Source organism: Prunus avium, chromosome 1, assembly GCF_965620075.1.
Source record: "Prunus avium chromosome 1, drPruAviu1.hap1.1, whole genome shotgun sequence".
Classification (NCBI taxonomy): Eukaryota; Viridiplantae; Streptophyta; class Magnoliopsida; order Rosales; family Rosaceae; genus Prunus; species Prunus avium.
In genome coordinates, this window is record NC_142284.1 from 45,357,293 (window position 1) to 45,372,259 (window position 14,967).

General features: G+C 39.9%; 5 protein-coding genes across 6 annotated transcripts; 4 read left to right on the plus strand and 1 right to left on the minus strand.

Moving 5' to 3' along the window:
• Positions 1-895: 895 nt before the first annotated feature.
• On the plus strand, positions 896-4,029 carry LOC110762729 (protein NRT1/ PTR FAMILY 8.3). Its single transcript, XM_021965404.2, has 6 exons — positions 896-1,075; positions 1,167-1,232; positions 1,791-1,896; positions 1,982-2,199; positions 2,338-2,894; positions 2,989-4,029. The coding sequence occupies exons 2-6, from the start codon at positions 1,182-1,184 to the stop codon at positions 3,809-3,811; spliced, it is 1,755 nt and encodes a 584-aa protein (XP_021821096.2). The 5' UTR covers positions 896-1,075; positions 1,167-1,181; the 3' UTR covers positions 3,812-4,029.
• Positions 4,030-4,470: 441 nt separating this feature from the next.
• On the plus strand, positions 4,471-7,971 carry LOC110762727 (protein NRT1/ PTR FAMILY 8.3-like). 2 transcript variants are annotated; one of them, XM_021965401.2, is made up of 5 exons: positions 4,471-4,790; positions 5,584-5,689; positions 5,767-5,984; positions 6,197-6,753; positions 6,871-7,971. In XM_021965401.2, the coding sequence occupies exons 1-5, from the start codon at positions 4,740-4,742 to the stop codon at positions 7,697-7,699; spliced, it is 1,761 nt and encodes a 586-aa protein (XP_021821093.2). In that variant the 5' UTR covers positions 4,471-4,739; the 3' UTR covers positions 7,700-7,971. The 2 variants fall into 2 exon arrangements, with proteins under 2 accessions (XP_021821093.2, XP_088103044.1); XM_088246918.1 differs by lacking the exon at positions 4,471-4,790 and adding an exon at positions 5,169-5,496.
• Positions 7,972-8,226: 255 nt separating this feature from the next.
• LOC110762730 (eukaryotic translation initiation factor 3 subunit I) lies at positions 8,227-10,629 on the plus strand. The gene is made up of 7 exons (XM_021965407.2): positions 8,227-8,770; positions 8,860-8,987; positions 9,076-9,195; positions 9,284-9,373; positions 9,655-9,741; positions 9,830-9,909; positions 10,335-10,629. The coding sequence occupies exons 1-7, from the start codon at positions 8,371-8,373 to the stop codon at positions 10,408-10,410; spliced, it is 981 nt and encodes a 326-aa protein (XP_021821099.1). The 5' UTR covers positions 8,227-8,370; the 3' UTR covers positions 10,411-10,629.
• A 99-nt stretch (positions 10,630-10,728) lies between these two features.
• Positions 10,729-11,899, minus strand: ATA1 (TAPETUM 1). The gene is made up of 2 exons (XM_021965408.2): positions 11,799-11,899; positions 10,729-11,705 (listed from the first exon to the last, which is right to left on the minus strand). Exons 1-2 carry the CDS (start codon positions 11,855-11,857, stop codon positions 10,901-10,903), a joined length of 864 nt encoding a protein of 287 aa, XP_021821100.1. The 5' UTR covers positions 11,858-11,899; the 3' UTR covers positions 10,729-10,900.
• A 344-nt stretch (positions 11,900-12,243) lies between these two features.
• Positions 12,244-14,766, plus strand: LOC110762732 (NADH-ubiquinone oxidoreductase B18 subunit). The gene is made up of 2 exons (XM_021965409.2): positions 12,244-12,752; positions 14,602-14,766. The coding sequence occupies exon 1, from the start codon at positions 12,424-12,426 to the stop codon at positions 12,730-12,732; it is 309 nt and encodes a 102-aa protein (XP_021821101.1). The 5' UTR covers positions 12,244-12,423; the 3' UTR covers positions 12,733-12,752; positions 14,602-14,766.
• Positions 14,767-14,967: the final 201 nt, after the last annotated feature.

The following is a 14,967-nucleotide window of genomic DNA, read 5'->3' on the forward strand; positions in this document are numbered from 1 at the left end:
CGTCATTCTCTTTAAACGATAATGAGATATAAGTACATAGAATTATTCCATTAATATTAATCAAGAGGATGAAAATGCGTACATATATTGAAACCGGTTAATTATAAGACAGAGAGCAAGCACTAAGGTAATTGCTTGGATTGTTTTTCTTGGGGAGGAGGGAATTGGACTGTTACAATATTATGCCCTAAATTAAGTACGACATAATATATTTGGGATAATTTCCTAAAATATTGCATAATCGTCACTTCCTTTAATTGTCATATTTGATTTTCTTGCCTTGTTCAAAACAAAACAAAACTTAAAATCTCTAGAAAACTTTTCAATAATGAGAATGTGCTTTACCGGGGGTAAGGAATAAATTAAAGACCGCCAAATTCTACGTAAGGCATTAACCCACAGAAAGCAAGAGAATGAGATGCAAGGAAGGAAGTGAAAGCCGACGGTTTGAAGAGGGAAATGGACTGGAGACCAGAAACCGGCAACTGGGTCATCCAGCCGGTGGACCCACCTTTTTCAATTTCTCTTCTTGGATGATAGAGAGGGGGACGCGGCGAATCTAATTCGCGTGGATAGAAACCGACAACTAGGAGCAACCGGTCATGCTAATTCCCCAATAGCTATTTACCACGTTTCATGCTGTGTTAAACACTCTTTTTTGCGATAAATTTTATATGGGCCCTGGGCCCAATATGACAAACTAATCTGGGCTGGAAATGCCCAGCCCAATCTTCACGAAAGAGCCGAGCGAGGGAGTCTTGGGTACCCAAACTCTTCTCTGTTAAGCAACCTATTATTAATATTTAAAAAGAGCAAAAGGGTATCAACGTAAAATTCACGGCCTAACTCTTTTTTGTCTGGTAGTGAACAGCAAGGAAGGATGAGTTAGTTGTTGAAAACTACCCTTCTTTCTTTCTTCCTTCGCTGCTCAAAATTCAAACAAAAAACCTGGACATTTACGTCTCCTTCCTAATCCCAAGTCCCAAGGTCCTGTTCCTTCTACGTCACCTCACACGATACCTTGCCCTTGGCCCATACGCGTGTCATCTGATCTAATACTATTCCGACTTCCAAGGTGGAAAAATAGTATCCTCTGCTCTCTTTTTCGTGACTTGATGTTGAAAACTCTTTTCATTTCTATTTCTATTGCATAATTGCATTTTCAGAGAGACAGACGAGAGATGGGTTCTCTTGAGGAGGAAAGATCGCTCTTGGAAGATGGTCTTATTCAGGTTCTTACTCTCTCTCTCTCTTCATCTCTCTTAGCTGTCTCTATTTCGTATTAAAGTTTTGTCCTTTGAATCTGTTTTATTGATTTCCATTTTTAGGCTTCAAAATTTGGTCCTTGATGTGAATTAATTGAGGATTATTTTGGGCACGAATTGGGTTTCTTGTTAAACATGTTTCTCCTTTTAGTTTGAGGATGGTTTGGCTCATGACCTATTCCAGTTTTCTTTAACTGACATTCAATTACAAAGATGCCTCTAGTCTAGTTTGAGTTTGTTCATTAGAGTGAATTTTTAGATTGAGAACCTGGGAAAGGTTTGACCTTGAGTCAATTTGTATTTGGGAAAGTTATTATTGAATCAGGTGTCTGCTTAAGTTTAATTATCTGAATTTAACTGGGTACCCTATATTTTCTATTTACGTTTTGAGTCTCATGACTTCTGCTGGCAAGACATTTACACTGCAACGTACTTCTCTTTCCTTTTAAAGGATTTTCTTCCACATTTATTTATATGTTAACGGTTCCAACACATGTAACATTATTCACATGATTGCATCTTCAGAATGAAAGCAACGGACTGTACACTGGAGACGGTTCAGTTGACATTACCGGGAAGCCTGTTCTTAAGCAAAGTACTGGGAATTGGAGAGCGTGCCCCTTCATTCTAGGTGATCTTTTGTTCTTTACATACCTCTTGTCTTGTGCATTGCCTTATGGACTAAGTTTTAATACCTTTGATAATATGCATTACAGGAACTGAATGTTGTGAACGTTTGGCCTTCTATGGGATTTCCACTAACCTGGTTACATATCTCACACACAAATTGCACGAAGGAAATGTGTCTGCAGCAAGAAATGTTACAACTTGGTCGGGCACTTGCTATCTCACACCTCTAATTGGAGCTGTCCTAGCAGATGCTTACTGGGGGAGATATTGGACAATTGCTATTTTCTCCACCATTTACTTCATTGTAAATACGTATTAAATTTGGTTTTTCTTCCCATTTTTGGTGCATGGAAGAATTTTGTCTCGTACACTTGACCTGTTGCTTCTGTTAGATCATCAATGGTTATTTACAGATTGTTTCACTGATTATTATTTGGTGTAGGGGATGTGTACTTTGACTCTCTCGGCATCAGTTCCTGCACTGAAGCCTCCCTCATGTGTGGATTCAGTATGTCCTTCAGCGAGTCCGGCACAGTATGGAGTATTCTTCTTTGGGCTCTATCTGATTGCTCTAGGGACTGGTGGGATCAAGCCATGTGTTTCGTCCTTTGGGGCTGATCAGTTTGATGATACTGATTCTAGGGAAAGAGTAAAGAAGGGATCCTTCTTCAACTGGTTTTACTTTTCTATCAACATTGGTGCTCTAATATCGAGTACTCTAATAGTCTGGGTTCAAGACAATGCTGGGTGGGGCGTAGGTTTTGGTATTCCTGCATTGTTTATGGGCATTGCTATTGTTAGTTTCTTTTCTGGCACACCCCTATATAGATTTCAGAAACCGGGGGGAAGCCCTGTTACAAGAATGTGCCAGGTTTTGGTTGCATCATTTCGTAAGGGGAATTTGGACGTCCCTAGAGACAGTAGTCTCCTGTATGAAACACAAGATAAAGGCTCTGCCATTAAAGGAAGTCGTAAGCTGGAGCACAGTGATGAACTGAAGTAATGTTCTGAACGTTTAGTTACATGTTTCTTGAATAACTCAACCTTATAATCAAAGTTTCTTAAAAATTTATGAACTTTGTTTTTGCTGCAGTTGTCTTGATAGAGCTGCTGTGATATCAGAAACTGAGACCAAAACTGGGGACTTCTCCAATCCATGGAGGATTTGCACTGTAACTCAAGTGGAGGAGTTGAAGATTTTAATACGAATGTTTCCAATTTGGGCTACTGGAATTGTCTTTTCTGCTGTTTATGCCCAAATGGCGACTATGTTTGTGGAACAAGGGATGATGATGGACACATCTGTTGGGTCTTTCACCATTCCCCCAGCCTCTCTCTCATCTTTTGATGTCATCAGTGTTATTTTCTGGGTCCCCATTTATGACAGGTTTATTGTCCCGATTGCTAGGAAATTTACCGGTAAAGAAAGGGGTTTCTCAGAGTTGCAGCGGATGGGTATCGGTCTCTTTCTGTCAGTGCTATGCATGTCGGCTGCTGCTGTGGTAGAGATGAAACGATTGCAGCTTGCAACAGAGCTTGGTTTGGTTGACAAAGAGGTAGCTGTACCGCTCAGTATCTTGTGGCAAATACCTCAGTATTTCTTGTTGGGTGCTGCGGAGATATTCACATTCATTGGGCAGCTGGAGTTCTTCTATGACCAATCTCCAGATGCTATGCGGAGTTTGTGCAGTGCATTGTCGCTTCTGACGACTTCATTGGGAAACTATCTGAGCTCTTTGATTCTGACAATTGTGACTTACTTCACAACACAGGGCGGGAAGGCTGGATGGATACCAGACAACTTGAATGAAGGCCATTTGGATTATTTCTTCTGGCTCATAGCAGGACTCAGCCTCTTGAATATGTTGGTGTACATAGTGTGTGCCAAGAGGTACAAAAAGAAGGCGGCTTCTTAAGGCATTTCCAGGGGGCCCTTTGCATTTCTTTAAACCATAAAGGGAAGAAACTGAAGAAGTGATGTGTAATGTTTTCCCGTTTGATGATGCTGAAGCAATCTGTAAAAATCATTATGTCTTTGATACTTTTGTAAATAACCCGCTACACTACAAGCTGTGCATGTTTCTTAGAAGTCATTTGAGATTGATTATAAAGAAGAGAATGTGTGTTCCGCTTCTTTTTCTTGCTTAGATTTTTGGCCTGATAGATTGTGTGTCGTCTCTGTCGGGTACTATGGCATCGGATCATATGGCATGAGTGGGTCTCAACCTCAAAGTCCCAAGTTTATTGGAGCTTTGCATACTTGTTTTTAAGGCCGACAAACAAACAACAAAAACTCCAATCTGTTTATGCGTCCAACTCCTCCAAAGTTCCATTTCCACATGAGTCTCGTATGACAACCCATCCATCAACCATGCTTTGCTTTTTGAGTTTCTTTTCTCTTATCAGTCGTTTGATAAGTCGCCAATGAATGCCCAAAGTAGAACACAATAACAGAGAAAACAGAACATATGACATTAATTGGATTAATCCTATACGTCTTTATTAATCACACTACTGTTTTGCCCCATTAGTCGAAATGATAAAGATGATTTGTCTTATTGGTTATTTTATTAGTTTGAGTTTGAGTTTAAATGCAGGTCATCTTGAATCAATCATGGAATGATAGTGAAGTCCGCGGAATTAGGGCCTTTAGTCAACGTCATACTCTGCCATCCATTATTACTTGAACAAATCACAACAACAGAAATCTGATTCTTAATTTCTCCAAAAATTTAACGACCACAAACAAAAGTTGATTTTTATCTGATATCTTTTTCGAATCCGTGGACATTAGAAATCTGAAACGAGGAGAGAGAAAGAAAGAGAGATAGAGAGGGAGAGAAGATGGGTTCGGAGGATGATGAAAGAGCACTTTTGGAAGCTAATATTTTGCAGGTTCTACCTCTTCCTATGCTCTTACTTGCATATTCTGTATTAGCGTGGCCTGATTTCATCCTTACTCATTTCCTTTGAAATTTTTATCTCATTCTGCTGGTGTATCATAAAATTTTATAATTTATAAACAAAAAAGTTTGACATTTTGTTTTTTGCTATCTTGGTTGATTGGGTTGGGTATGCATCATGTTATAATGTAAGAAATATTTATCTTGCAGCAGAGGCAGAGCGTGGCATCTCTGTAATTGTTCCGGCAAATTAAGTAAACAGAAAGAAGACTGGCTGGGCACTGCGCCGTGTCCAGCAGGGGTCAGCTTCGAGCTCATTCAAATTGAATGACCTCGAAGCTGACCCCTGCTGGACACTCAAACCATGCTGCCTCAGCCTGTTAAGCTAAACTTAAGCTTAATGATGATGAGGCCACTTAAGTGGTAGACTGGTTGTTAATAGTTGGGACTGAATAACTTTCTCATCTATCTTTTCTTTGATTCCATTCCCACTCATCTTTGAGTTGATACTCATAAAAACCAGTCTACACTCATAGCCATGAACGTTAAAAGTTGGGACTGAATAACTTTTTCAACTCCCTCCGGCATTGACATCATCAATTTGTATCCCTGAATGTCACTAATTTGTGATCGAATACTATAGCCATTGCAATTTCAGTCAGGTTGTTGATACCCTGCTTCTATTGAGTTCCACAATGGTAACATTTTTCTTTCGCTGTTGTTTGTCCTTTGGATTCTGACCATTTTTTGTTTGATCTATGTGATGTTTTATATTATGTCTTCAGAATGAAGGCAGTGGCCTCTACGCCGGAGATGGTTCAGTTGACTCAAAGGGGAAGCCTGCTCTCAAAAATAATACTGGACAGTGGAAAGCATGCTCCTTCATTCTTGGTGATATATTGTCTTCAACATTGCTCTTATCTGCCCAAGATCTCTTCTGTTTCTAACAGTTGTAAGATAAAATACAGGTACCTTTTTCTGTGAACGCTTGGCTTTCTATGGGATTTCTACCAATCTTGTCAACTATTTCATCGAGAAACTACACGAAAGAACTGTTGTTGCTTCAACAAATATTACTAATTGGAAAGGAACTTGCTATATTACACCCCTCATTGGGGCCATCTTAGCTGATACTTATTGGGGAAGATATTGGACAATTGCTGGTTTTACCACAGTCTACTTAATTGTAAGTATTAGCTGATCATTTTGTGTTTCTGTACATACACGTGTAAATATTAGCAGATCAATGGATCAGCTCACGGAAGGTTTGCAAGATTTATTGGGGGAAATGATATGTCAGACTGCCTCCTTTATCATCTCATTTTTACTGATTGCTTCTATGTATATGCACTTTTATAAATCTTCACTCAAATGTTGAACAACTGTGATTTCATGCAGGGAATGTGTACACTGACTCTCTCAGCATCTGTCTCGGCACTGAAGCCTGCTGAATGTGTTGGTTCTGTATGCCCTTCAGCTACTACTGCACAATATGCAGTGTTCCTCACTGGACTGTACCTGATTGCATTAGGGACCGGCGGGATCAAACCTTGTATATGGCCTTTTGGGGCGGACCAGTTTGATGATACCGATCCCAAGGAAAGGGTGAAGAAGGGATCCTATTTCAACTGGTTTTACTTTTCTCAAAACATTGGTGCTATTATAGCAAGCAGTTTACTGGTGTGGATTCAGGACAATGTTGGTTGGGGAATTGGATTTGGAATTCCTACAGCCCTTATGGGTGTTTGTATTGCAAGTTTATTGATAGGCACACCTCTATATCGATTTCAGAAACCAGGCGGAAGCCCTCTAACAAGAATATGCCAGGTTTTGGTTGCATCATTCCGCAAAAGGAATCTGAAGGTGCTTGAGGACAACAGTCTCCTCCATGAAACACAAGACAGAAGCTCTGCCATTGAAGGGAGTCGTAAACTGGAGCACAGCAATGAACTAAGGTAGTCTTCTTCTCTTCATTGTCCAGGTTTCGGTTGCCATATTCTGCTGCATATTTCACATAGCATTGCTTTGTGGAATTAATGCATTACTTCTAATGTACCATGTCTTTGCTGCAGGTGCCTTGATAAAGCTGCCGTGATATCAGATGCTGAAATTGAACATGGGGACTTGTGTAATCCATGGAGGCTTTGTACCGTTACACAGGTGGAGGAACTGAAGATTTTGATCCGCATGTTTCCAATATGGGCAACAGGAATTGTGTTTTCTGCTGTGTTTGCCCAAATGTCCACACTGTTTGTGGTACAAGGGAAGCTGATGAAAAGAACTCTGGGTTCTGTCACCATTCCTGCAGCATCTCTCTCATTTTTTGATTTCGTAAGTGTTATTATCTGGGTCCCCATCTACGATAGCATAATCATCCCAATCGTTAAAAAGTTAACAAGGAAGGAGAGGGTCTTCTCGCAGTTGCAACGGATGGGAATCGGGCTGTTTGTATCAATTCTATGTATGGCAGCTGCTGCATTGGTAGAGATTAAGCGATTGCAGCTTGTCGCAGAGCTTGGATTGGAAGACGAAAAGGCTGCTGTACCACTTAGTATACTTTGGCAAATTCCCCAGTACTTCTTGCTGGGCGCTGCAGAAGTTTTTACGTTCATCGGACAGCATGAGTTCTACTATGAGCAAGCTCCAGATGCCATGAGGAGTTTGTGCAGTGCATTGTCTCTTCTCACAAATTCATTGGGGAATTACCTCAGCTCTCTCATTCTGACTATTGTAACTTACATCACAACAAAGGGTGGGAAGGCTGGATGGATTCCAGATAACTTGAATGAGGGCCATCTTGATTATTTCTACTGGCTTTTAGCTGGACTCAGCTTCTTAAATTTGGTGGTGTACATGGTCTTTTCCAGAAACTACAAAGAGAAGAAGGCTGCTGCTGCTTAAGATCTCAACAAGGCATTCTTTCAACCTAAGATCTCTTCTCACCAAGGGGTTGTTACCTATATTATCATTGTAAATAGAAGTTTGATATGTAACATGTTTCCAATGTGGCATTATTTCTGGAAACAATTGTTGTTCATTGTGTATATGAGCATTTACATGCTCTGCAATTGTAAGTTTCCTTAGTCAAAAGGAGTATGTAATTGGATTGCGATGGTTAAGTAATTTCTCAACCATCATTCTTTCAGCATTAAAGTCTCCCTTTGTTTTTTCTATTTTATCAAAGCATCAAGTGTGATTGTAAATATTTTTCTTTTTACCAAAAAGCGATACTGGCTCAAGTGATTAACGACGTCTATGTCCTGTATTCGATTTCCCCTTCTCCTTGTATTTAGGAAAAGAAACACAACCCTACTTTCTTTTTGTTTTTGCACATGATATTTTGGATAGGCCCATTGGGCCTATAATTCTGAATCTAGAAGTATAAGCCCTTTAACTATATAATAGGCCTGGGTATACGCATACCCTATTTGCCCAACCCACATATGTGGCTTAACCTAAAACCAACTTCCACCTCTTCCAAAACTCTACCTCTGCATCTGCCTCCGTTGGGTGTCGCCACAGCAGTTCTACACTAGCAATCTCGTCGATTCGTTGTTGCTCCGACTCCAAACATGAGGCCGATTCTGATGAAAGGGCACGAGAGGCCCTTGACTTTCCTCAAATATAACAGGGACGGGGACCTCCTTTTCTCGTGCGCCAAAGACCATAATCCAACGGTCTGGTTCGCCGACAATGGCGAGCGCCTCGGCACCTACCGTGGCCACAACGGTGCCGTTTGGTGCTGCGATGTCTCCAGAGACTCCGCGCGCCTCATCACCGGTAGCGCCGATCAGACCGCCAAGCTGTGGAACGTTCAGACCGGTCAGCAGCTATTCACCTTTAATTTTGACTCTCCGGCAAGGGCGGTTGACTTCTCAGTCGGCGATAGGCTCGCAGTCATAACCACAGACCCCTTCATGGAGCTCTCTTCTGCGATTCACGTCAAGCGCATCGCCAGCGACCCCGCAGATCGTAACCTTCTCTTCCTTGTCCTCTCTTTAGCTTTTCAAGTTTTACATAATAATTGAATTCTGAGTAATTGGTGGTTTCGATATTTTCAGAGGTTGGTGAGTCGGCTCTGATACTCAAGGGACCTCAGGGAAGAATTAACAGAGCTGTTTGGGGGCCTTTGAACAGAACCATCATAAGCGCAGGAGAAGACGCTGTTATTCGTATTTGGGACTCGGAGGTGACTATTGGCTATTGTTGCATTGGAAATTCGGAAGCTTTTCTTTTATTTGCTCTAAGTTTTGTTTTCCATTCTTTCCAATTTGCAGACTGGCAAACTACTTAAGGAGAACGATAAGGAAGTGGGTCACAAAAAGACGATAACATCACTTGCAAAGTCTGTTGATGGTTCGCATTTCCTCACTGGCTCGCTAGATAAATCTGCCAAGGCACGAATAAACTTCGTCTTTTTGTTTCTATTGAGTTGTAGCTTCTGTATTTTTACTGATTTTGTGTCTTCTGCTGCAAAATTTTCAGCTTTGGGATATTAGAACGTTGACGCTTATCAAGACCTACTTGACGGAGCGTCCAGTCAATGCCGTTGCAATGTCTCCTCTTCTTGATCATGTATGTCATTGTAATATCTTTTTTTACAAGCTACTGATATTCTTTAAATTGTCATATTTTTGTTTTCCTTTCCATTTTCTGAAAAAGATCCGTCTCATTAGCATGTCAACTTGTTTTGACTCAATAATTTGTGTGTTTAGTTTCTAGTTTTAAATTTGATGAATGGATTATACTTACTAAAGAGTAAAGACACTTAGTTCCTTTATATCTCTTGTTTATGCACTGTTTTTCCTTGTTCATTATCTTTTTTCTCAGAACAAAATTCCTTATGTGCTGTGCAGGTGGTACTTGGTGGTGGTCAGGATGCATCAGCTGTCACCACAACTGATCATCGTGCTGGGAAATTTGAAGCCAAATTCTATGACAAGGTAAACCTTACTACTCTTGTTTATATTTTTTGTAGTAGGTTGTTGTCACTTCAGTACATGATTTTTTTTCCCAATGACATATGTATAGGTTCTTCAAGAAGAGATTGGAGGTGTTAAAGGGCATTTTGGACCTATAAATGCTTTGGCTTTCAATCCTGATGGAAAAAGGTACAGTTCAATCCCATAACTGCTTTTGTTGGTTTCATGAATACATAAGGAGTAAAGGCTTCTTAATTAGAATTGGACTGCATTTTAGGTACTCATTGTGATATTTGTACATGAACAATTTGTTTAGCTACAAAAGTTATTTTAACTATAAAACCGAGATGAAATTGTGCATAACTTTTATACATGGTATCTGGCATATGTACCTGGTTCAAAGTCTATAAAAAGGTGATAGAGTTTAATTTATGTGGTAGGTATGGTGGTATCAATGTTTCTCAACTGATGAGTGGGTTATTTTCTGCCTGTATGCATTGAGAAAATTGTCTTGGATAGGAAATTCATGTTTCTTTAATCATAAGTGTTTTAGCATTAATGTCTTTTTGTTTTTGTAACTATTTGTTTATTTTATTGTATTTTGTAACTCTCAGTTTCTCAAGTGGAGGTGAGGATGGTTACGTACGTCTACATCACTTTGACTCGGATTACTTCAACATCAAGATTTAGGTTTGCAGCATACTTTGATATCAATTCTCACTTTGGAGCGTGCTGGAAAAGCTATTTCGCCCTTTTCCAAACCAGCAGTTTCCAGCAATTATTTCTGTAGTTCTGGTATTGTGATTAAACAACCATGTTCTGTGTTTGCTTGTTGTTGGAAGAAAAACAGTTTTGTAGAAGATTCTAGAGATGAGATGATCATATTTATCCTTCTAGTCGTTCCAATAACTTATCTGATTTGAATTTGACTTGTAGTTTTAGCAAGTTGGAGAAACAAGAGAAAAACAAGACAGCTGATAGAATTCGTATTTGAATATTAGATAAGCATGGCATAAACACAAAAGTTTTATTCTCAAAGTAGCTTCAGTTTATTCATTCGAGTAGTAGGAGGGTATAAAAGTTTGGAATGGAATTAAAAGATGCAAGAAATTGAAATCCTGCGTGTTTTGATGGGAAGATATTCCAAGTAGGCTCCATGAACATTTCATTGAATGGTACGTTAATGACCATTTTGGTAGATGAAGCTCATGGTACTGCAAGCAGAAGTATAACCCCCATCAAGAACTAGATTATGTGCTGTTATGAAGCCAGCGTCTTCACTGGCTACGAACAATGCAGCTTCTGCTACATCTTCAACAGTTGCACATCTCCCACGCAACAAGCTCCCCCTTTCCCCTACAATTTTGCTTACGTCTTCAGCCTTCATATCCATTTTCCCGAGATGCTCTCTGTAGGCACTGACGAGCATCTCTGAAGGAACCCCATGAGGCGAAATGCAGTTCACACGAATGCCATGCACTCCCAACTCACACGCAGCACTTCTCACCAGGCCGTTGATGGCCTCCTTGGACAGTGTATAGGCATGTCCTCCAAGGCCTCCCATGATAGCCGCCGAGCTCGATGTGCAAAGGATGCTCCCTCCTATTTGGCCCTTGATCATGGCGGCAGCAGCATGCTTGATTCCATGCATAACGCCAAGAACATTGACGGAGAGGAGGTGCTTCACATTCTCCATGTCAAGGCTGGTTATGCTCCCCGTGGGACCAGCAACGCCAGCATTGTTGAACATGATGTCAATTCGACCTTTCCATTTGAGCGCAAGCTCAATAGCTGATTCAATATCAGCTTCCTTTGCCACATCACAGTGTACGTAGCGGCCTCCGATATTATCAGCTAGTGTGGCTCCCAAGTCGTCAAGTATGTCAGCAATGACAACGTGGGCACCGTGATCGGCAAACAGCTTGGCTGTGGCAGCTCCAATCCCTCTTGCACCCCCAGTTATGACTGCCACTTTGTTCCCCAACCTAACAAAAAGCATACAATAACACAAAAAAGTTAGATATCATATCGTCCTTAAGCAGCTAACTAGGAATTTGGCTTAAAGTTTGTTAGCTAACCTCTTTGGAGGCAGCCTCTGGGCTTCTTCTTCATCATGCAGTGGAATTGATGGATCCATTTTTAGTACCTCGAATGTTGTCGTCTATCGACACATTGATGGTATATAATGGAAGTTGAACTGCCATAAGGATTTAACAATGTCCAAATGTTGGGGTAAAGCTAAACCAGTTGAGCAGTGCTCTTTCGAATGCTCCACACTTTTCATTCCTTACAACTACTTCCAACCCATAATCTTTTTTTATTTTCTTCTTCTTCTTCTTGTTTTGGAACATTGTCTAAACTCAAATCCCGAATGGACCCTTCGTTTTGATGGATTTACCGGCCCAAAAACAAACAAAATTTTGGGCGTTTCCCTCAATAGCTTAGCTCATGCCTTCGGCCCAATGCACCCCAAAAAAAATGATCAAAATCTCTTCATTGACTCAAAAAAAAAAAAAAAAAAAAACCAGAAACAAACCAAGAATGAAAGGTGTTGATAATATGGTGGATTATGGTAACTAAATACGAATCCGCACACTAAAACGAAACGACCTTGAACACCCCGACACTGAAAGCCGTCGTACACGCCATCAGAGCCACCAAACTCTAAACACCCAGAACAAAAAAGGACTTAATTTTCAAGGAATGGCAGCTGAGGGAACGTCGAAGAAGATGATAGCGACCCAGGCAGAGATGGTGGAGGCTCGGGTGCCGCTGCCCTACAGAGATCAGTGCGCCCACTTGCTCATCCCTCTGAACAAGTGCAGGCAGGCTGAGTTCTACCTCCCATGGAAGTGTGAGAACGAACGCCACTCGTACGAGAAGTGCGAGTACGAACTCGTTATGGAGAGAATGCTCCAGATGCAGAAGATCCGTGAAGAAGAGGCCAAGTTGAAGCAGACCAAGAAGAAGGGACAGTCAATTCCTCTCATTCCAAACACTGCCAACGCATAGAACCCACATTCCATTATTTGGTAATTCACTAATTGATTCGTCTGACTTCTATTTTCTAGCTTTTGCCCTTTTTTATTTGAATTTTTGATTCGGTGAATCTTGGGTTTGTTGTTAATTCTTCAATTGTGTGTTTTGGGTCTCCAGTTGGGGAATTTTGGGGTCGATTATGGTAACATAGGGTTTGTATTGATGTGCTCTCAATTGTAGTTGGTATTCTAAGAGAAATATAGGTTTTTGTTTATGGGGTTTGTTAGGTTTAAATCCTTGTAATTAAAAAATCATTATCATCTTTAGTACTGTCATCCTTATTTAGTGGCCATTTGGTTTAGATCATTGAAGGAGTCTTAGTTATGTGGATTATATGAACTTCCTTGCTGGGTGTTCAGGTTGTTGAATGTTGTAAACAATGCACTTGCTATGTATATGGGCTTGTCCCAAAATACTTACTGCAAAGCAAGCTTACAGTTGACCTGAACATGCTGCAACTATTGTTTCACTTTTTTTTTTCTTTTTTTTCACTTTTAGTTTCACAATTGTACTCTTGTGATTTCTAATCAGAGAAGCCATTAGAAGAAAAACCTGGGAGGATATGTATGAATTGGTTGGAGGGATTTATTTAGGTTTGAGGTGTGGTAACTGGAAACTTTTACTCATTGCTGAAATTATATGGATTCGACCTGATACGTCTTATTATTTGTTAGGTTATAGAAAAAGTGTTTACTCATTTAGTTTGAGTTATGGAGATGTCTTTTTGTTTTTCTTCTGGTCCGTGGTAAAGTCATTCATATATCATTTGTATGGTGCATTCAGTTGTAAAATTCTTACATGCAAATCTTACATATGAGAGGTTGAGCTATGATGGTAGGTTAATTAAATGTCATTTAATCCCAAGTTGCTTCATGTCATGTGAGGTATATATTTGTGGACTTCGACAGAAGGATAAGATCACAACTATTTTGACTATAACATTGTTGTTCCTTTGCACATCATCATACAGATATCCTAGGTTGCGTCACATGAAGCTTAAGGATTGTGTGGTAAAGAAAATATAATGTAAGGGCATTTCAGATATGTTACTGTGTGAGGGTAATTCACCTTAAGTAGTCCGTTAAGAGGCTTTTCTTCCCATTGATCAAATGCAAGAGGAGAGAATAGAAGAGAGATTTGTCTGGCATATATATCTGGCAGCCTGCTTTCATGTATCTCCTGCATCGTACATTAGGTTGAGAGAGTTGTCTGTTTAAACTGGAATTATTTATTTGTTATCAAGAAGATGAAGGAAAACTTGAGAAACAGACAATCTAGGTTTCTGGTTTTTTTTTCCTTTTCATTTTGCTCTCTTGCTGATCTATAAACCCTCTTCTCTCTGTTTTTTCCGGCCAAAGAAAACTAGTACCCAAATAGGGAAATCAGAAATTTTAAAATCTCATCATGCTGAAAAGTTCAGCCAAAGAAAAACTTATCGTCATTTTGATACCTTTTTTGGGACAAGAAATAGAAAAAACTCATGGAGCAGTTTCTGAGAAAGTAGTTTTAAAGATCTCACCATAACAAAGTACATGTGTAAAATCAATATGCATGCACTCATAACCAGCGAGTCCATTGTTTCATAAGTAATTGTTTTGACGGCATTTTCATATGGAAGTAAAGAGTAAACGTGTCTCAAGAAATTCACTTACTTCAGTTTCTGTTGTTGGCATGTTGCTTTCAGTAAGCAATGCTCCCTAGTTATAATTTTTTGCAGCAGTCAGCTTATGACCTGACATGACAGGAAGTTTTACTTTTATCTGTCTTGCTTTGGTTAGTTGAGTTTCCTTACCTGCCGTTTTATTGGTTCTGCCTATTAACTGTGGTTTAAATTTCTAACAGGAAGCTCAAATTTGTGAGGTGTGCATGTTTTGAAGCTTTTTACCGCTACTGATGAGAAATTTCTTGGGACTCTTATGTACTGAGATAAATGTTAGACTCAGTCCTGTTCTTTTCTCAGTTCTGCAACATTGAAATAAATTAAAGTTCCTCATTGCTTGCTTGGCATTTGTATTGTGACTTTCGGGAAAGATAATTGCATGTTCTTGCTGCTCTTAGTGTACAAAATACATATACAAACTGTATTGGATCAGCTTAAACTGGCTTCAATTGGGCTCATTGGATCGGGAATAGTTATGAGCCGGCGAGCGAGCTGTGGTTTTAAAGTTAATGTACATTTTGGGAAGAGCTATTTTGGGCTGATAGTTG

Coding starts and splice junctions, on each gene's coding strand:
- LOC110762729 (XM_021965404.2), top strand. CDS start 1,182: ATGGGTTCTCTTGAGGAGGAAAGATCGCTCTTGGAAGATGGTCTTATT. Junction 1,233..1,790: donor TGGAAGATGGTCTTATTCAG/GTTCTTACTCTC, acceptor TTGCATCTTCAG/AATGAAAGCAACGGACTGTA. Junction 1,897..1,981: donor AGCGTGCCCCTTCATTCTAG/GTGATCTTTTGT, acceptor TATGCATTACAG/GAACTGAATGTTGTGAACGT.
- LOC110762727 (XM_021965401.2), top strand. CDS start 4,740: ATGGGTTCGGAGGATGATGAAAGAGCACTTTTGGAAGCTAATATTTTG. Junction 4,791..5,583: donor TGGAAGCTAATATTTTGCAG/GTTCTACCTCTT, acceptor TTATGTCTTCAG/AATGAAGGCAGTGGCCTCTA. Junction 5,690..5,766: donor AGCATGCTCCTTCATTCTTG/GTGATATATTGT, acceptor GATAAAATACAG/GTACCTTTTTCTGTGAACGC.
- LOC110762730 (XM_021965407.2), top strand. CDS start 8,371: ATGAGGCCGATTCTGATGAAAGGGCACGAGAGGCCCTTGACTTTCCTC. Junction 8,771..8,859: donor CGCCAGCGACCCCGCAGATC/GTAACCTTCTCT, acceptor CGATATTTTCAG/AGGTTGGTGAGTCGGCTCTG. Junction 9,196..9,283: donor CGCTAGATAAATCTGCCAAG/GCACGAATAAAC, acceptor CAAAATTTTCAG/CTTTGGGATATTAGAACGTT.
- ATA1 (XM_021965408.2), bottom strand. CDS start 11,857: ATGGATCCATCAATTCCACTGCATGATGAAGAAGAAGCCCAGAGGCTG. Junction 11,706..11,798: donor CAGAGGCTGCCTCCAAAGAG/GTTAGCTAACAA, acceptor GCTTTTTGTTAG/GTTGGGGAACAAAGTGGCAG.
- LOC110762732 (XM_021965409.2), top strand. CDS start 12,424: ATGGCAGCTGAGGGAACGTCGAAGAAGATGATAGCGACCCAGGCAGAG.